We start from the raw sequence: 21,198 nt of genomic DNA, 5'->3' as shown, positions 1-21,198 counted from the left end.
TTACTAAACAGGACCAGGGAGCTCATGCCAGGGCCAGGACAGCCAGGTCCCATGCCCCAGCCACCAGTCCTGCCACCCCTGCCACCTGTTCCCTTCACCCAGAGAGACCTGTGGGGATCTGGGCCCCACAATCTAGTATCACCACAGCGGGGATAGCTCATCCCCTCTCTGAGCCACAGGGCTGTCCTCTGTACCCAGGCCACTCGAGGATATTGTGGGGTGCAGGCTCTAGCCAAAGGGGTACTGGGTACTGCCAATGTCCCAGCGGTCTGGGGGAGCCCTTTTCTGCCTGGACTTCAGGTTTCACACCAGGCATAAGACCGATGGTCTCTGGAGATCTTTGTAGCTCTCGGTATACTCTGCCTGTGCAGAGCTGAGGTGCACGTTGGGTGGTGTTGGCCACCCAGCAGACTGCCACCCTGAAGCGCTAATGCCCACACATGCCAGGTGTTGATGACACTGGGGTGGTGGCCCACCTCCAACATGGCCTGCTGGATGTCCCCATGCATACATTTGTGTGCATAGCTGTCCACTGCAATCTTGTAGAAATGACAAACAGGACTTCTGGCCTAGGTCAGAGGAGGCTTTGCAGCCTCTGCCCCGCTCTTCCAGGTTTTTGCTTTGGGACTCAAGCCCCTCACACTGGCAGAAGCCACCCTTGGAGCTGCACCACAGCCACCTGGTCCCTTGATACCACTCTAGGGGAGGGAGCTGCCCTTGGCGGGGACCCATGCAGGGAGGTCTGCACTGCCATGTCACACAGTACCCTGGGCAGACACTGGGACGGCAGCAGAGGAGACAGATTCTCTCCCAGATCCAGAGGCCATGTCCGAGATGTAGACAGCAGGCTGCCTCTGGAGAGGCCGCTCCATGAATGGCAGATGGCCTGGACACATGCTGGTGACCAGCATTTCATCCTCCTGGGGTAAGGACGCTTGGCCTTTGGGCTCATGATCATCTCCACGGCCTCACTGCACCTAACTGCCTCCTTGAAGAGCCTGCCTCTAATCTGCTCATGCTGGGAATTCGAGCAGATGCCAGCACACAGCTGCACACGTGAGCTGTCTTGGTGGAGACCCTGCAGCCCAGTACAACCTTCAGATGATGCAGATGGTACAGATGGTGCAGATGGTGCAGATGGTGCAGATGGTGCAGATGGTGCAAATAGTGCAATCTTGTTTTCTCTTTTTCCCTTCCTCCCTCCTTCCTTCCTTCTTTCTTTGAGACAAGGTCTTACTATGTTGCCAGGTTGGTTTTGAACTCTTGGACCAAAATGATCCTCCTGTCTCAGCCTCCCAGGCAGCCCAGACCATCAGAACATGTTGCCACCATGCCCAGTGCCAGCTCAGTTTTTGCTACAGCCTCATGAGACATTCGGAGACAAATCTGCCTGGGCAGACTCTGTGTGAGGTGGAGTCTCTGTGGCAGCCCCCTCGGCCCAAGTTAACCCTGTGAGGGCACTAGAGTCAAGCCCTGACCTACGGCATGGGAAATGACTCTTAAACAATCTGGGGTGTTTTTACTGAGACAGCACCATTTTCTCCTCCTTTCCTGTCTCCCTCTCGACTGCCTCCTCCCATCTCCCACTCACTTCGTCAAATTCCTGTCTCAGGCTCTACCCCAGATGTTCCTATCCTAAGACTGATGGAATCAGATTCCGGGGCCACCCTAGGCTGAATGTAACTGTGAAAGCCCTAGGTTCCACCTCTACTGGTACAATAGGGGGAAGTCGCCCTGGGAGATCTGGGTTGTGTGCTGGGGTAGGACAGTCACAGGTCTAGCTCTGATGCCCAAAGGTTAGGGTGATTTGCGTGGCCCAGCTGTTTCCCTGTTTCTGTAGTTGGCCCACCCTGAGCAGCCACCTGGACTGGAATCTAGACACTGGGGCGCCCATGAGCGCCATAGGCGAGGTCGGGAGGTCGAGGGTTAACCTAGCCAGCCGGAGAAGCCGGGGACCGCGAGGTCCCGTAGGCACTTTCTCGGTCTTTCCGGAAGGCGGTCTGACACCCGAGGCCGCAGCGCGGGGGCGGGGCCTATCCGGAGGGCGGTTCCGGTTGGCGGAGCGCGGTGGGCGGGGCTGAGCGCGCGCGGCGGCTAGAAAGGAGGCGACGGCTGGCTGGCTGCAAAGCTGACTGACGGTGAGACGAGGCGCGGCGTCGAGCGTGGGACCGGGCTCCGCGAAGCGCGGGAAAGAGCCTTGGGCTGTAGGCCTTGGGGGCTTCGGTGTTCTCAGGAGTCGGCTTTTGCCGCGACCCCTCAAACCGAGTGGGGCCGGAAGTGGTGCGACAGACTCCTCGGACCGAGGCGCGGCCTCAGGTACCGCAGGGACCGAGTCCGTAGTTGGCCGGGGGACCCTGTTCTCCACCTTCGCACCCTGCGCGCCGTTAGGTTGGGGGCGAAGGCGGGAGCTCCGGGAAGTTTCCAAGGAACTGCGGAAGGGTTTCGGATCGGATCCCAGCGCGGGTGGCTGCTGGGTTAAGGGCACACACTTGTAATCCCAGCACTTGGGAGGTTGAGATGGGAGGATCACTGGGTGTTCGAGTTTAGCATAGTGAGTTTAAGGCCAGCCTGAACTGCATAGTGAAACTTTGTTTCAAAAGACAAGAAACAACCAAAAAACTTATGGGGACCTACAGTATCCAGCTACCAGCACAGGAAGCTGAGGCAGCAGGATCTCCGCCTGTCCAGGCCGACCTGGGTGCACAGCGGGACCCAGTGCAAAAACCACAAGATAAGGTCCTCACTTCGGAGGCCCGCGAGCGCGCTCTTCCCGGTGTTTGCTGATTGCAGGGCAAGCGCGACGACGATGTGCGGGCGGACATCCTGCCACCTGCCCAGGGAAGTGCTGGCCAGGGCCTGTGCCTACCGCGACCGCGGCGGCCTGCGGCGGCTCCCCGAATGGAGACAGCCTGAGAAGTACCACCCTTCCTACAACCAGAGCCCGCAGAGCTGCAACCCGGTGCTGCTGTCGCGCCTGCACCTGGAAAAGGTAACGTTCTCTAGGGCCGTCCTGGCCTGTGGGTCGGGTGTGCCCAGCCTCCGGCTGGCCCGGATCCCGCCCCACTTGAGAGCTACTAACCCTGAGCCCCGCAGAAAGAAGGTTTATTCTTGTTTTGTAAGTTGAGATGACTCCTTCCATGTTCTTTGGCCATTGTATTTTTTTATTTTAATTTTTAATTTTTTATTTATTTTTTTGCCTTTTTGAAACAGGGACTCACTATGCAGTTCAGGATGATCTTGAGCTCACTTTGTAGCCCAGGCTGGTATCGAACTTGATTGAAACGATCCTCTGCTTCAGCCTCCAGAGTGCTTCGATTACAGGTGTGAGCCACCATGCCCGGCCAATTTTTATTTTATATATATATATATATATATATTTTTTTTTTTTTTTTTTTTTTTCTGTAGTTGCTGTACCAGCCTTAATTTGTGCCCAGTTTATGAGCCTTGAATTTGAATTGTTTTAAGGCAGCAGATTTCAGACCTCACTTATCAGGGTCATTTGAGTATCTTTTTAAAATTTCCCCCAGCACTTGGGATGCTGAGATAGAAGGATCACAATGAGTTCGAGACCAGACCTTTTCTCCAAAAAATATTTTTTCGGGGCTGGGGATTTAGCTCAGCGGCATAAGCACCTGCCTTGCAAGCAGGCATTTGTGAGTTTGATTCCCGGTACCAATAAAAAAGGAAAAGACCAAAAAAAAACCACAAAAAATATTTTTTCTGTACCCCTTTAACCAAGCCAGCTGACTCACCCCTAGGGCAGACTTATAATGAACTAATTTAGCTGGAGTGGTGGCACACATTTGTCATTCCAGCTACTCTGGAGGCTGAGGCAGGAGGATTACTAGTTCCATGGCAGCCTGGACTACATTAGTAAATTTGAAGTCAGTTTGGATTACATAGCAAGACCAAGATGCTGCTTCAGAAAACCAAAATGGGGAAACAAATAAAAGAACAGCTAATTTAAAGCACTTCTGATTTTTCTTAAGCCTTGAAAGTTTTCTGTTCTTTTTTTTGTGTTGTCAGTCGTTTTGTTTTTTACTAAAGCTAGAAACATACGTATTTGGTTTTGTTACTTGAAGAATTTTTTTCTTCTTAGATACTAGGGATTAACGCCCCCAGGCCCTCACATTAAGGTACATTCTCAGCCCTTTATTTTGAGAAAGGCTCTTGCTAAACTGACCAAGCTGGGCTCAAGCAGAGAACGTGGATAACACCCCAAATGTGGGTACTATAGGTGTGCAGCACACTTGACTTAGTTATTGGTAATTTATTGTGTTCATAGTGTTGCAGTGTCGATTAATTACTTCTTTTAAGGGGGAAAGGTTTATTTAGCTACAGTTTGTAGAGGTTTTAGACCATAAGCAGCTGGCTCCAAGGTAGGGTGGCAAGGGGGCAAAAGTTCCTGGTGATGCAAGACTGCAAAAGTGGAGTGGGGGGAGAGAGAGAGTCAATTTGTAATGAAGTTTTAAGTTCTTTTTCTTCTGTTCCAAAAAGCAAGTTTCTCTACATCATAAATATTTTAAATGCTTTTGATAACATCTTAAAATGTCATGATTAGGGTGAGGAATGATAGTGCACACCTGTAATCTCAGATACTGGGAATACTGAGGCAGGAGGATGGCCAAGGCCAGTTTAGCCACTTGGCAAGACCTGGTCCCCAGAAATAAAAAGGGACTAGGATGTAGCTCAGTACAAAAGCACTGGGTTCCATTCTCCCCCTTCTGCCCCCTTGCCACCCTACCTTGGAGCCAGCTGCTTATGGTGCAAAAATAAGTGGAAGTTTTAAAAATTATCTTTAGGGGCTGGGGATTTAGCTCAGCGGCATAAGCGCCTGCCTTACAAGCAGGCAGTCGTGAGTTCGATCCCTGGTACCAATAAAAAAAAAAAATTATCTTTAACATTTGCTGTTGTTTCTCAATTTGATAAATATTTGATACCTCATTTTTCTCAAATGTGTAAATTTTAAGGCAAAATTAGAAGCGTTACAACTCATCCAAATTCTTAACGCCCACTCAGGTTGTAGTATTTGCATTTGAAACCACTAATTTGCAGTTGGTTACTTTTTTCTTTATCTGCCCCAGTGCTCCCAACTGTTGCCCTCCCTGTCCAAAAAGGGGAGGCAAGATGACTGATACCGAGAAGTATTTTTAGTATTTTGGTTTTTCACTCACTGAATTCATTGCCCTCATGATTGAGTTTGGTTTGCAGTTGCCCAGTGAACACGTTCAAGTCGGAGGTGACAGCAGAATTTGTGAGGACCAGGTTTCTCAGCTTAGGTAGGCACTGTCAAAATATGAGTGCAGGATAATTCTTTGATATGGGGAGCTGTGCTGTACTGTTGTAGGATATTTAGCAGCACCCCTCACCTCTACCCCCCGGGTACTAGTAGCACCACAAGTCACTACTAGAAGTGTCCCTTGGCATTGGCATAAGTCTCCGTGGTGGAATGGAATTGTCCTATTGATATAGAGGAATAAAACTCCCAACCTGCTAAATGTCCAGTATAAGTTTGTATTCTCTAAAATTGAGGAATAAATTTTAGGAACAACAGAGGTTAAGAACAGAATATTTTTATTGAGAGACAGAAGGGATCCTGAGTGGGTTCCTGAAGACCCTGCCTTTTGTAGGGATTTTTACAGAGCAAAACCACAAGGTGAGGTGGGTCCAACGTGGGAAAAATGGGAACTGCCACGGTGGGCATGAGGTGGGACCGAACTGTGGTCAACCAATAAGATTATGAGTATAATCACTCAGGTAAAATTGATTAAATTGGAGTCACGTGGGAAACGGGTCACTAGAAGTGAGCATGAATACAGAACAAGGTCTTTCCTGTGGGGGTTCTGTTGGTAACTCCTTTTGGCTTTATCAAGGTGATGGATACCAATTCCTGATGTTTATCCTTAGGGTGTGGTTGCATTTGTTTTATCTCTTGTCTTAAGGTCTGGCGGACAATGGGAGGTGTCTGTCTCCTCACAGTGTAAGGTGTCTGATCTTTTGCACTGGCTCCTTCAAAGGCCTATCCCTATTAGACTGTTGCTCATTTAGCTGCCTATAAACGCTATTACTGGATGGGGTTGGAAGAGGGCCTCCCAAAATGGAGATGGAGACCTCAACTTGTCCCACTAAGTTCTTAGGGTTTTGTTTTGTTGTTTTTTGAGGCAAGGTCCTACTATGTAGTCCTGGCTGGGTTTTGTTTTTCTTTTTTTTTTCCCACAGCCATATGAAAGTCTTTATTTCTTAGTTTGTAACAAGGACATCTGTTATGAAAAAACTTTATTGTACTACTTCTGGAAAACTTAACCTTTTGATGATTACCAATGTAAACTTAACACAGTAACTGTATTTTTTTTTTTTTGTCTTTTTGAGACAGGGTCTCGCCATGCAGTTCAGGATGGCCTTGAGCTCACTTTGTAGCCTAGGTTGGTCTCGAACTCGCAACGATCCTCCTGCCTCAGCCTCCCGAGTGCTGGGATTATGGCATGAGCCACCACGCCTGACTTCATAGTAACATTTTTAACAACATTTATTAAGGTGTCTCCCATAAAGCTATTGAGATTATCGGGACCTCCCATTAATGAACAAAGATGATAATGATTTTTCCCAGGCAACTGCTTCTTTATTCACCAAAAGGTAGTCCTATCCAATAGTATCTCCGTACCCCAAAGGATTTTTAATTATCTTTTTTATGTCCAAATTCAAATTACCTTTATTCAGATAGTTATACAGCTTCAAGAATATCATCTTATCTCTCCAAATTGTTTAATTATCTTAATAAATTTTTTGATGATTTATGGGAAACCCAATCACAACACTTAACACACTTTTTCTTTTTTTAATCGGTACTAGCGATCAAACTCACTACTGCCTGCTTGCAAGGCAGGTGCTTATGCCACTGAGCTAAATCCCCAGCCCCAAACACACCAAACACACTATTTTTGAACAAAGAGTTCTCCAGTGATGGTACATAAACAACAGTATACATTAACTTTACACAACCAATTATAGCATCATTTGACCAGCTGGCAACTCAGGTAGAAGCATGCTTTTGGCTCTATAACCCATATTAAGTTCTGAACAAATCCAAAAATGCAAAAGAAAAAAATATTTGAGCTCAAAAATCAGCTGATTATGGATATGACAAATCAAGAAACATACTTAGATGATCTGTACAGATTGGACAGACAGACAAACAGTTTAACAGACAAAACAAAATCAGAGTGCACTCAAATATATTTGGCTAATTTGAATTATGATGACTTTTATAGTTTTTACATTTGACAGTATAAGTAGACTAATCAGAACCTTTTTGTAGGTCAGTTAACAGATTGAGAATCAACTCCATGTGTGTGTGTGTGTGTGTGTGTGTGTGTGTGTGTTGTGTGTGTGTGTGTGTGAAGAGAATTATACATGCAAAACTACAGAGCCAGGTATGGTGGCACATTATAGGCTGAGGCAGGAGGATTACTTTGAATTCAAGGCCAGCCTGGAGTACATAATAAGACACACAGAGTAAATGAATGAATGAATAAACAGAAGCCCAACGTTTAGCATTAACCTTATTGTTGGTTTGGCTTGGTTGTTTTTGGTGGTGTTGGTTTTTTGTTTTATTTATTTATTTTTTGAGACAAGGCCTCAGTCTTCCAGACTGGCCTGGAATTTAGCCTCTTCTTCCCTCAGCCTCCTGATTCAGATTAGAAGTATGTATCACCATCTCCGCTTATCTTTTCCTTCAGGGAGACTAGGCAGAGTAAACCACTTTGTCCAATAGGAAAAAGTGTGAACCTTCTCAAAACTCGAGTTCCAAAATGCTAATGGAAGGTTAGCTTGTAAGTAGACCCTTCTAAAAGTAGCATCTTCTGGTCCGCAGTATTAACTCTTCTACACAAAACTACTTCTCAGTGCTTACTTTTTTCAGTTCTGGGGCTGGAACCCAGGGCTGTACATATCCAAGTAAGTGCTCTACCACTGAGCTGTCTCCCTAGATCCCTTTTTTAAAATTTTGAGTCATGGGTAACTTGTTAAGTTACCCATGATGGCCTCAAATTTGCCATTTTCTTGCCTGAACCTCCCACTAGTCAGGATTACAGGTCTGTCACCTAATTGCTTTTTTTTTTTTTTTGGTACTGGGGATCAAACTCGGACCTCATGCTTCCAGGCAGGAGTTTACCACCGGGCTAAATCCCTGGCCTGTTTTTTTGGTTCTGTTTTGGTCTTTGGGACAGGGTCTCACTATGCAGTTCAGGCTGGCCTTGAGCTTACTTTATAGCTCAGGCTGATCTCGAATTTGCAATGATCTTCCTGCATTAGCTTCCCAAGTGCCAGGATTACAGGTGTACGCCATCATGCCTAGTTTGTTTTTTTTTTTTTTTTTTTTTTTTTTTTTGGTACTAGAAATCAGACTCACAACCTCGTGTTTGCCAGGCAGGCACTTATACCACTGAGCTACTACAGGTGTTTTATTTATTTATTGTCTTTTTGAGACACAGTTTTGCTGTGTTGTTCAGGCTGGCATTGAGTTCACTTTGTAGCCCAGGCTGGACTCATTCACAGTGATCCCCTACCCTGGCCTCCCCAAATGCTAGGATTACAGGTGTGAGCCACTACATCCGTTTTTAACATGTGTTTTAAAAATGTTGGGACCAAGGTTGAAGATTTAGCTCAGCGGCATAAGCTCATGCCTGGCAAGTGTGAGGTCGTTAGTTCAATCCCCTGAACCCCCCCCCCCAAATGGGGCCACATGAAATCTGTCTATCCCAAAGGTACAGATTAAAAAAAATATGGTAAGTAATGATTCAAATATATAAAAGTATGTGGTAATCATGATTCCCCATTATGTGGCCTTGAAGCCTTATAAAGTTTTTATTTACTAATTGGAAAGGCTTTATTCTGGGCTTCTTGATATGGAAATATTTGAAGCTATAGTATATGAAGTTATATTCAAATATTTTAAGGAAAAAGACAGACACTATGATAACTACTATTAAGTCAGATTATTTGGTGGTGAAGCACTAGGTTGCTGAAACAGTTTTGCTTTGACCTGTATTGTTGTTATGTCCTCTTTTATCTCAATCTCTCCCTTATTCATTAAAAATTATTTAGTTATTTTTTATGGTTTTTTTAATTAAGGGGAAAAATTTTAAAAATTAGCAGGATATACTATAGTAACTTTTTTTGATTTCCTATTAACTTGTTTTGAAGTCCTGCAATACTCCCACTATCTTGTTTTGACTGATTAGACTCTGTTCCGTTCTGTATGATAGTATCAAGTTTGAGGGTATAGGCAACTACTTTGAAGGCAGTAAGACTCACTAAGATGCCCATTCTGGTTTGACTGTTATCTCCTTTGGAAGTCCTGTAATGTTTACAATGTTTAAGTTTTATTTGTCTTGTTCTCTACTGTTTTGTTCAACTTTATAATACCTGATGAGATAGACAATTCTTTTTAAGGAAGCAAGAGGCATTATGGTAACCATTGTTGATAACCTTGTACTCTGTTTTTACATCATGTAGTATGTCTATCCTTGGTTTTGACTGACAGCTTTGTTTTGCCATATTTGACTTTATTCTCTTCCAAAAAAAAGTAATAAGAACTAAGGAGTAATAAAACCCAAAATGTGTAAATTTTGTTGTAAAAAAGAGAGGGAAAAAAAGTGTTCTAAAGGATACAACTGCAAGTGTGTTTAGGGGTGTTAAATAGCTGACCATATTAATGTTTTTGGTTGGATCATTGAACACAACCGTTTGCAGTCTCTCTGTTTGAATGTTCACTTTGTGTGCTTTGATACTATGACTTGAGCAACTATCTCTATGATGATAATGTGTGATCTATTAACTGGTGATTTCTTACTGTGTTTTGTTTTTTTTGTTTTTTTTTTTTTTTTGTAGTTCTGTATTACTTGTACCCTTACACCGCTTTGTTTTGTTTTGTGTTTTTCTCTTTTTCCTTTTAAATAAAATTTTTTAAAAAATATGGTAAATTCAAAACTCTTTGTGTCCCCTCCCTAACGCAACTCAAATCGTCTGTGTCATGTGAGCCATTTCAGTGTTTTAAAGTAGACTTTTTTTTGCAAAATTGTGTGCTGTTTGTCTTTTCATGCTAATGTTAATATAACATACATGTCTGTTTGGTATTTCAGATTTTATTGTATCTCACTGCTCTTAACCTTTTTCTATGGCAGGATGCAGACTCATCAGAACAGATCATTGCTCCCATGAGATGGGGCCTGGTCCCCTCTTGGTTCAAAGAAAGTGACCCTTCCAAGCTGCAATTCAACACCATCAACTGTCGCAGTGATACCATCCTGGAGAAACGGTCGTTCAAGGTAGGTCACTGGTCTAGAGAAAAGGCACATGCTCTGTTTTCTGACAGCTGTTTAGTGCCTTGTATAACTGAGAAATAAAATAAGGTTCCAAACTGTTAATGTTGACTGAATGTGGTAATTCATGTCTATAATCCAGCACTTGGTAGGCTGAGGCAGGCGGGTTGCCCTGAGTTTGAAGTCAGCCTGGGCTACATAGTGAGACCCTGTCTCCAAAAAGAAAAAGAAAAGAAAAAGAAAAAAAGCCAAATTGTTTATGTTGAGTGCTGTAAAATAGTGGGTTTTTTGTTTCATCTTGTTTTGGTGTTTTTGTAGTACTGGGAACTGAATCTAAGGCCTTCAGTGAACTACATCTTTTACATTTTTTTAGTTTAAGACAGGGCCTTGTTAAGTTGCCCCGGCTAAGATTCAAACTCTCAGTCCTCCTGCTTCACAGAGTGCTGGAATTACAGGGATTATGGCATGCACCACCACCTGTGCTAATGTAGTCACTTAACATAAGTGTTTCTTTTGTATTGTGTGGACTTACTTATAATCAGGGGATAGCTGGGAATGGATGTCCACCTGCCATCTCAGCTGGGAAGGTATATTAGTTACTTTCTTGTTGCTGAGACAAAATACGCAACACCTAAAGTTAAAGTGGGGGAGGGTTTTTTAACTCACAGTTTGTAGAGATTTCAGCCCATAATCTACTGGCTCCAAGGCAGGGGTGGTTTGGCAGAAGGACATCACAGAGGAGAACCAGTTCATGGCAGACAGAAAGGAGCAAAACAAGCAAGAGGCCTCGACAGTGTCTTTTGGCCCCTTTTATCTTATCCAGTCTACTTAAAGTAGGTAGCACTCATACCCTTAACCTTAGTACCCTTGAGCTTTGTACTATGAATCAATTTCAAGATCACACACTCTATATCCAACCACCTCTAAAAAATCTGCCTGTATGACCCCATGAGGCTTTAGGGAGACATCTAGATACAAGCCATAACAGGGTTAGAGCTAAAATATCTGGAAGCCTTCCCCATTCCTAGCTTGAGGGTATGGAGTACTCAGGCACTGACACAGCAGCTCCTGGAGCACAGAGCTCACGACTCAAGGCAGGATAAATGCTGTTGTCCTCCCTGCGTAGTATACCAGGGGACTGTGTGGCTGTGGGTACCAGGAAGCATATGTGGTTAACTGGGGGCCAACATTAGAGACCAGCTACTATGCGTACCTACTTACTAAAAAAAAGCTACTTCTTTTATGTACTTTTCAGCATCAGTGTATTGGAATGGTGACTTTATGCATAAGTAAGGCAGACTCGGTGGCTTAGACCTATAATACCAGCTACTTGGGAGGCTGAGGCAAGAGGATTACTATGTTTTCTTTTTTTTGTCTTTTTCCCTTTTTATCGGTACCAGGGATCGAACTCATGACTGCCTGCTTGCAAGGCAGGCGCTTATGCCGCTGAGCTAAATCCCCAGCCCCTGAGGATTACTATGTTGTAGCCCAGCCTGGGCAACTTTGTAAGAGTGTTTCAGAATGAAAAGGACTAGGGTAGCTTGGTGATAGAGTGCCTGCCTAGCACATGTAAAGCCTGGGCTCCATCCTCACGACTACAAAGAAAACAAAAAAGTGAGATACAGAGAACTCTGTAAATGTCTTCTCCTGGTTCATACGGTGACTGAAATTTTAACTTGGTGCTATCTCTGAAACATGACTGTGTCATGCTCACTTTTCTCTAAGGTGCCGCTGGGAAAGGGAAGACGCTGTGTTGTCTTAGCAGATGGATTCTATGAGTGGCAACGATGTCATGGAACAAGCCAGCCACAACCATACTTCATCTATTTTCCTCAGACTGAGACAAAGCAGGTATCTGCAGCTGTCTGCAGTATACTGTAGGAAGGACAGGGACAAGTCAAGATCCTGTACCACATGACGATACTTCCTTCAGTGATGGCCATGTGCGATAGTGCTGTACCATGTAGCCTGGTGCAGAGCAGGCTCTGCTGTTTACACTGTGGTGGTCAACGCTGTGCTGAAATTGCCTGGGATGCATTTCCTAAAAGGGTCCAGCAGTGATACTTGGCAGTGACCCAAAGGACATTTTTTCCTTCCCTCATGGAGGTTGGTTTGTATTGTTTTGTTTTAAGCAACAGCTTTATTGAGATTTTTAAAAAAGGGGGCTGTGTTGAAGTGTTTAAATCATTTATTACAGTGAAAGACACATTGCCATCAGTCCCCCTCAGAATACTACTTTCTCTTTTTTTTTTTTTTTTTTTTTTTTGTCTTTTTCCTTTTTATCGGTACCGGGGATCGAACTCACGACTGCCTGCTTGCAGGGCAGATGCTTATGCCGCTGAGCTAAATCTCCAGCCCCCGAATACTACTTTCTCAATTCTAACACTTTATGAAGCAGTTTCCAAGTCCTTTTTCATGTCTTTAATTACATTGTCGTGGTGCCTTGATGACCTCAATTGACTCAAACCATTTACCTTTCGTGGTGATTTTGGCTTTGGAGAAGAGCCAGAAATGTCATAGTGCCAGATCCAGTGAATAAGGTAGAGAAAGACACACTGTCATGTTTTTGCAAATAAACCTTTTCATTGAACGGCACTTGGCAGCAGAATTCACTATGCTTTTGATCATGCCAAAAGCTGACCTTGATCTTACTATGTAGCCCACGATAGCCTCAAACTTGTGATTCTCCTGCTTTAGCCTCCTCAGGTCTGGTGTTACAGGTACGTGCCACTATGCTCAATTTATTTCAATCTGTCATTCTTTCTTTCTGTCCTTTTTCTGTCTATCTTTTTTTCTCCTTTCTGTGCTAGAAATTGAACTGTCAGGGCATTTGTACATGTAACATCCCACCTTTTTTTGGAGATAGGCTCTTGCTAAGTTCCCCATGCTAAGCTCAAACTTGGATCCTCCTGCCTCAGCCTCCTAGAGTTCTGGTATTACAGGCATGTGCCAGCACACCTGTTGTTGTTTTGATGCTGTGCTTTTTTGTTTGTTTGTTTGTTTGTTTTTAGTAAAAGCTGAGGACCAAACTCACAACCTGATATTTGGTACACCACTCAGCTATACCCTTATCCCTGGAATTCTAATTCTACAAGGGTTGGGTGGTTTGATATTGTCCCATAGTTCTTAGATGTTCCCTTCTGTGTTTTTTTTTCCAGTGATTCAGTTTGGACAATTTTCATTGACTTGTGTTCAGTTTATTGTTTTGTTCTTTTTCAGTAGTAGGGATGGTATCTATGCAATGAGGCACATCCCTTTTATTATTTGAGGCAGGATCTTGTTAAGTTACTAATTTGCGCAGAATGGTCTCAAACTTTGGATTGTTCTGCCTCAGCCTCCCAGGGTACTGGTATTAAAGGTGTGCCTTACTGTGTCCAGCCTTGATAGTTTTTGGTTATTGTCAGGCATAACATGTAAAACAGAAACTGAAGTAAATAATACTTCTGGCAATTCTTCCATTAAGCTTTTACTATGCCAGTCCAGTCGGGGGACTGTCGTGGCCTTTGACTGAAATCATGCTTCCCTTGTCACCCTTCTTCTGGTTCTCCAGTGGTATGTAGTGCTTTGGCAAGAGTGAGTGCAGAAGGTTGTTGCCGTGGTACTGCTGTGGCTGTGGACTCCCTGGAAGCCTGGGCCTTGGCGAGGTCTCTGCTCTTACTCTGCCTGTGTGTCACTTGTGCTTGCCGAGCTGCAGGGTGGCAGTGGTTCTTTGTCACAGTTTGGCCCACAGGCCGTCAGTCTCTGGCTTTCCCAGTCTGCCTCACCCTTTTCCTGAGGTTGCTCATTGCCTCACAGGCCCTCCTGCTCCCAGGGCCCTGCAGCGTGTTCCTTTTGTATGTCCTTCTGCAGAGGAGCACCTCCCATGCCCGCCCATGCCTCCTGCCTCCCCTGCCTTCCTCGGGTGCGTGGGGAGCCCATGGCAGCAGCCTGTGGGTTGCCTGCTCTGCTGTCACATGTGGTTGTAATTACATCTGAATCTTTGCTGCTACCCAAAGTTGCTGCGTCCCACCTTTCACCACCGTCAGCTAATGTCTGTTCCTGCTCCCATCCAGCTCCCGCCTTTGCTTACATTTAGCCTTCCTGGTTGCCTGGCAACCTCGGCTCTCTGTTAAGGTTGAGAGAAAGCATAGGTATGTAAATTCTGTAGCTTTTTTCCTTACTGTTAAGGTGAAAAGAGGTGCTTTTCGTTGCTTTCTGTATTGCAGATCTTAAACAGAATCCTGTACCTTAAGTAGAAGCAGTGTGATGAGAAGGAAAGTCAGGATGGCTGAGGAGGTTACCCCAGCAAGTGGGCAACCAGATTGCATGGGTCATTAGGTTAGGACAGCCAGCTGGTGCAGGTAAACAGTGTGAAGCTTGATGGCACACACTCACCGGTATGCCTATGCCACCATGAAAACAAACACCCAACCAAATGGTGTACATGGCAGCCACAGCAGCCTACATGTCGAGCAGAAGGAGTTTTATGCCACCAAGCCTCCTTCTCTTGCAGGCAGTGAGTGGGTCAAGGGATTAATGGTGATGGCAGAGTCGCCCCTGTGATGATCCCCATGCTGTCCAGTATGAGGCATGCCCAGCCTTTGCAAAAAGCTCATTTGCCTCTTTTGCTTGCAGCTAGGCAACAGTGGGACTGTGGACAATACAGAGGACTGGGAAAAAGTCTGGGACCACTGGAGGCCGCTGACAATGGCAGGGATCTTTGACTGCTGGGAGCCCCCCGAGGGAGGAGACCTGCTGTATTCCTACACCATCATTACCGTGGATTCCTGCAAAAGCTTGCATGATATCCACCACAGGCAAGCTTTTCTGTGTCTAGTTCTGGGCATCAATCCCAGCCAGTTTTTCCTTGTTGTATTTTGAGACAAGTTCTCACTAAGTTGCCCATGCTAACCTTGAATTCATGATCTTCCTGCCTCAGCCTCCTGGGCAGCTCACATTATAGGTGTGCATCACCATGCTTGGCTAAAGTCACACTTACTATCCCTGGATCCAAAAGAATGCAGATGAAAGTCTGTCCTTTGTGCTTTTGGGTAGGTAGTTTTAAAAACTAGCTAGGGGCAGTGATGCACACCTATAATCAATCCCAGCATTTAGGAGACTGAGGCAGGAGGATTATTGCGAGCTCAAGGCAAGCGTAAGCTGCATAGTGAGCCACATCTCCAAAAAGAAAAAGAAAAAGCTGTCTTTCAAATACTTATATTCAATTTAGATATAACATGACATGCATTCTTAAAAATCATCACACTGCAAAACTAGAGTCAAAATCACATGAAATCCATTGAGATTTCAGACATTTTAAAATAATTTTAGGCCCACGGCTGGGCGTGATGGCACGTGCCTGTAATCCCAGCACTTGGGAGGCTGCAGCAGAAAGATTGTCAAAAATTCAAGACCAGCCTGGGTTACCAAGTGAGCTTAAGGCCAGCCTGAATTGCATAGTGACACCCTGTTTCAAAAAGAAAAGAAAAAAAAGTTTAGGCCTTGGAGTTTTAATTCAGTTGTAGGGCATATGTTTAGTATTCATTAGGCCTTGAGTTTAAAAAATAAATAGTCAAGTGTGGTGGCTCATGCCTGTCACCCTAATACTTGGAAGGTTGAGGCAGGAGAATTGCTTGCAAGTTCAAGGCCAGCTGGGGCTACCCCATGAGACCCTCTTCCAAAAAAACTGAATATTTGATCCAATGTATAGCCTCATCCATTTAATTTCTAGATGACTAGAAATTTTTTATATATTTTTTGTGTGTGATGCTGGGATGAAACCACTTACGTGCTTTTTCCTGTGCCCCGGTGGTACCAAGGCCTGGCTCGATGGCCCAATAATGCTAGACAGGGGCTTTGCCACTGCACTGCATCCCAGCCCCAACCCTGGAAATTCCTGAGGGTAGTTTCCATCCGTGCTGCAGCTTCTGATAGCAGAAGGCACCAAGCCACAACACTTGCATTCAAAGAAGCCAGTTCAGAGTGTTTAAGGTCTTCATGTATAAATAGTGCTCTTTCCTTGTAAGAAAAGCTTTTTTCTTTGTTAAAGAATGTTTCCTTGGCTTCTGCTCCTTAGGCCTTGTCAGCACTTCACACTACTTCTTGGAATTGCTCCAGCCATAGATATTTCTTCTATTTTTGCAGTGTTGTGGCTGCTGTGGATTCCTTTTATCTGTTGCTCTGGAGATAATTACATGTTCTTGTTTTTTCTTTGAAGATGCTTTGTTATTTCAAGTTCCTCAGTATTTAAAATGTTTCTGTTTGCTCTCCATGCACTGCCCACCTCTGTTCTGAGCCAGGCAGCTGAGCTGCTTTGGAGAAGTGAAATGGGTGCTTGAAATATACACACAGGAAGTTCCCAGGCACTGAAGGATAGAGCTCAGCCTGGAGACCTTCCTTGCAAGCGCAGGTAGCTTGTATGCATGCATTTCGTGCCCTTCTCAGGCTCTCCACAGAAACAGTTTCCTGTGTTCAACTCCGTTTGCACACATGAAATGCAGCGGAAGCAAATGCAGAATTTGCATTTTGCTCCATTTGCTTCTTGACACATCAGTCACACTGAAACAGGTTTGTAGTTTAAAAACAAGCACTGGCAGAACAGACTGTACTTGTATAACACCTTTATAGTTACTGCCAGATCTGAGTACACACTTATATACAGTTTTGCTGTTCTGTTGCAAAGATTGTTAATACTGTACCTACTAGGATTACCTGCCTTGTCCTGAGCTCTATGAAAATATGCTTTTGTGTGATATAGTTGTTTTAGTTTTTGTGTATTGAATTCAGGGCCTTCACGTCGAGCTATCTGTACATATATATACACACACACACACATACACAGCCATTTTTGTTTTTAATTTTCAGACAGCGCCATTAAGTTTCTCAGGCTGGGCTTAAATTTGTGATCCTCCTGCCTCAGCCATGCAGAATGCTATAACATCGTTTTGTATGTTAAGTAAAACAGGCTGGGCATGGTAGCCTATATTTGGGAGGCTGAGGCTGGAAGGTTGCTGTGAGATCAAGGCCACCCTTGAACAGGATCATAGCAAGACCTTGTCATGTTCCCTCCCCCCCCCCCAAAAAAAAAAGAAAGGTAAAGCACTGTTGGTTGGGTTTGACGGCACATACCTGTAACCCCAGCACTCAGGAGGCCAGCCTGGGTTAGTGTGTTCAAGGCAAGTGCCTATCTCAAAAATACACTGCTAATTACTGTTAAGTAATCTATAATACAAGCAGAGATGCCATTTATCATAAAATACACTCAGGTTAAAAAGATTTTAAGGATTTCTTTTGAGCCAGGCTCTTACCCTGTACCGAGGCTGGCCTTAAACTCCGGAGCTCAAGCATTCTTCTGTCTCAGCCTTCCAAGTAGTTGGAACTACAGGCGAGTGCTGCTGTGTCCAGCTAGCCCTTTCTTACTATAGGCTTTCATGGGTCATGAGACCAGAGGTGATTGTTCATAGATAGTTTTCAAGGATCCCTTGTTCTTTGTTCTAGGCTGGGGACTGTAGGAAGCCCACCAGTTTATTAGCCTGAGCGCTAATGCACCAGTCCCAAGCATGGCCCTGTTCGCTTTTTCTGTGCAGCACAGAGAAGGGAGACACAGAGCATGGGTGTGGCCTCTGGGTAGCTGCTGTCAGCTGACTCAAGTCTGTATCTTTCTCTTGCCTCACTGTCTCTGCCCCAACATTCCAACTCATAGGATGCCTGCCATCCTGGATGGAGAGGAGGCCGTGTCCAGGTGGCTAGACTTTGGGGATATCCCTACTCAGGAGGCACTGAAGCTGATCCGCCCCACAGAGAACATCACCTTCCACGCTGTCTCCCCCATTGTCAACAACTCGAGGAACAACAGCCCTGAGTGTCTGACTCCTGTCCACTTGGTGGTCAAGAAGGTAGGGGCCTGTCATGTTGCCTTGTCTCTCAGCCTATGGCATTTCCTAGTCCCAGCTTTCACCCCCAGAAGCACTCTCTGCCTGGGCTAACCCACCTGTAATCAGCCACCACACTCTGGTGGCTGAGGCAGGAGGATCCCTGCAAGTTCCAGCCTAATCTGGACTGCATAGCAAGACTGTGCCTCAGAAAGTCCCCCACATACAAAAAGAAATTGCTTTGGAACTGGATGCAGGGCTGCACATCTGTCATCCCAGCTACCTGAGGGGCTGAGGCAGGAGGATAACTAGTGCAAACCCTGCTTGGGCAATTTAATGACTTAAGAGTCTTATCTCAAAATTTTAAAAACCTAGTTCAATTCCCAGCCAGAAAAATGGAAAAAAAAAGAAAGGAAACTGGAGGCATCCTTGGTGAACCTGGTAAACCAAATTCTCCTGAAGGTGATTGAGGAAGACACAAGCGTTCAGCCTGCTGATGTCCACTCTCAGGCCGCTGGTCTCTGCAGTCTCTTCTGTTACCTGCTTCAGCCACAAGGTGGAGAAGCACCCTGTTCCCTCTCAGTATTCACAGGACCCAGGGTGTGGGGAGGGAAAGTGGCTGGACGGGAGGCCTGCAGTGCAGACGAAGTTCCTAAGTTTAGTTAACTGACCCCATCGAGCCAGACATGGTGGTGCACACCTGATTGTTTCAGCCCTTGAGAGGCTGAGGCAGAAAGATGACCTTAAGTTCAAGGCCAGCCTGGATTACACAGCGAGATCCTGTGATGACCTGGAGAGTTCATGCTCAGAGCAGTGTCGGGACAAAAGCCACCAGGACAACCACCTTGTCCTGTTTCTCTTACAGTTGTTTTCCCCTTACCATAGGCACTGCCATCATTTTTCTTTTCTTTTTTTTTTTTTGTACTAAAAATCAAGACCTCACTCTTGCCAGGCAGGCACTGTGCCACTGAACTATATCCCCAGCCCTCATTTTTCTTTTGTCTCTGCAAACTCCTGTTACCCTGACATGTTTTTCACTCTAAAATGAAACATGTATATATCTTCATTTTGCATCAGACACTGCCCCATTTCCGTGTGGTCTTTACTCTGTGAAGGGCACATTGTGCTAATTCAGAATCTTTTTGCTCAGGGCTGGGCGGTGGGGACTGCAAGGGGCACAGAGGGTGTGGACTGCGAGTCCAACCTCATTTCCTAGCACTACGTGCTATTTCTGTTCTCTGCCATGCTCTGAGCCCCTCCAGTGCCTTCCTCCTCTTTTGGCTTCTAACTGAGTCAGCCCATTCAGGAGGCTGGAACTGGGTGCTATGAGCCTTTTTCTTTCGTAGGAGCCCAAGGCAAGTGGCAGCAGCCAAAAGATGATGCAGTGGCTAGCCACGAAGTCACCCAAAAAGGAAGACCAAGAGACACCCCAGAAGGACAAGTCCGACACACCCCAGTGGTCCAGCCAGTTCCTGCAGAAGAGCCCGCTGCCCGCCAAGAGAGGTGGTGCAGGCCTGCTGGTGCGATGGCTGAAGCAGGAAAAGGAGGAGGCGCCCGCGGCCAAGCGGCCTCACAGTCAGTAGGCAGCGTCCCTGACACAGACACTCGGGTGTGCGTGTGCGGGTGTGTGAGTGCGGGAGGAGGCAGCAGTGACTATGTACGTTATGTGCTCATGAGGAAAGTGCCCTGGCTTTGAACAGGGGGGCGACTGTGGTAAGTTGGAAAAGGGGCCACCTGCTATTGGACTACCCCGCCCTGCCACTGCCACAGGGCTCTTCCTTGCTGGCCATGGGAGCCAAAGTGTAACATGGGTTTGGCTTTGGTTTGGTTTTCTTAGAAGGGTGAAACGTTATTCTTCAGAAATGTCAAGAGACTAATGTAAGAAAAGAAAAGTGTTATTTTCCACTTGTCCTCAAAATAAGGAAGGCATACAATTGCTTTTTAAATTATGGAAACTGAAAGTTTAGCACTATCTTCCAAAGCGAACATCAACAAACATTTACTGTGTATTTTGCATTGGTTTGACTGGGCTTTCCCTGATGTGGTAAAAATATTTCTTCTGACCACATCACCAAAACTGTAAAAAGCAGGGAAAAATGAACTGGTGGCGGTGGCCGAGACCTGGGAGGATGCCACATGCAGTGGCCCTTTTCTGGGGATGTGTGGTGCCGTTTCCATGGCAGAAGTCATCCTCAAGTCCACATGTGCTACCCACTGTCTCACTCCGGCACTGCTTTGCTGTTGCCATGGGTGCACTGTGATGAGTTTTTATTTTTGAGGCTCACAAAAGGCGCTTGTTTATCTAGCACAAAGTATATACTGTCATAATCTTATTTGTTAACTCCTTTACTAAAATAGTTTAATGTTTTTAACCCATCAAAAAGCTCTGATCTCTGTGCCCAAGTCAAAGTAGTGTGCTAGAAGGCAGGAGCGGGCAGGGAGCAGCTACAGGTCTTAGCACCATCACCTTGTGCAGGAAAGAGTGATGCTGCCGGCCCAGAATGGACCAGGTGTTGCAATTTGTTTCCAAAAAGCAGCATAAATATTTCCTTCCACGGTATGACAAAATATGTATCTGTCATTCCACAGGTTTGTATTTACAATAATTCCTTTATAAAACAAGTTAGTAATAATGTATTTTGTTTGCTGTCAGGTTTCAAGGGGACGGGGGAAAAGTCACTTTTTTCTCCTTAAACACTGAAGTGTACCTATTAACTTTCAAATAAAAATGTGCCACCCTAAAAAAATGTGCTCAGCAGATTCTGACTCCAGGATAGGAAAGGCCACCAGTCTGGGGCTGGAAGGGCGACCTCTGTTCCAATAGAAACTGAAGTTTAAGTGAACATCCCTTTGAGTTGCCAGTACTGGGAATGAAGGGGCTTCTGTGAAAAGCCACTCCCACCCTTACATTCCCCGGGTCACCCAGTATCCCCTTAATTGCATGTCCCAGCATCTCCACACTGGATGGCCCATTGGTTGGGCTGTGACTCCGCAACTGCACTCAGGGTCAGAGTGGCTGCTGTGTTTGT

General features: G+C 45.4%; 1 protein-coding gene across 4 annotated transcripts; it reads left to right on the top strand.

The window, feature by feature from the left end:
- The first annotated feature begins 2,043 nt into the window (after positions 1-2,043).
- LOC100731409 (abasic site processing protein HMCES) lies at positions 2,044-20,916 on the top strand. Of its 4 annotated transcripts, none has more exons than XM_063237815.1 (7): positions 2,044-2,138; positions 2,791-2,989; positions 10,182-10,325; positions 12,045-12,170; positions 14,934-15,115; positions 18,001-18,193; positions 19,516-20,916. In XM_063237815.1, exons 2-7 carry the CDS (start codon positions 2,807-2,809, stop codon positions 19,750-19,752), a joined length of 1,065 nt encoding a protein of 354 aa, XP_063093885.1. In that variant the 5' UTR covers positions 2,044-2,138; positions 2,791-2,806; the 3' UTR covers positions 19,753-20,916. The 4 variants fall into 4 exon arrangements, with proteins under 4 accessions (XP_063093885.1, XP_063093884.1, XP_063093886.1 ...); XM_063237814.1 differs by lacking the exon at positions 2,044-2,138 and adding an exon at positions 2,144-2,316; XM_063237817.1 differs by lacking the exon at positions 2,044-2,138 and adding an exon at positions 3,211-3,321 and having other exon boundaries at positions 2,888-2,989.
- Positions 20,917-21,198: the final 282 nt, after the last annotated feature.

Source organism: Cavia porcellus, unplaced genomic scaffold (genome assembly GCF_034190915.1).
Source record: "Cavia porcellus strain 051 isolate PalLab524CR breed Dunkin Hartley unplaced genomic scaffold, mCavPor4.1 scaffold_27, whole genome shotgun sequence".
Taxonomy (NCBI): Eukaryota; Metazoa; Chordata; class Mammalia; order Rodentia; family Caviidae; genus Cavia; species Cavia porcellus.
Note: the sequence above shows the minus strand (reverse complement) of the source record. Positions and strands in the feature narration are given on the sequence as shown.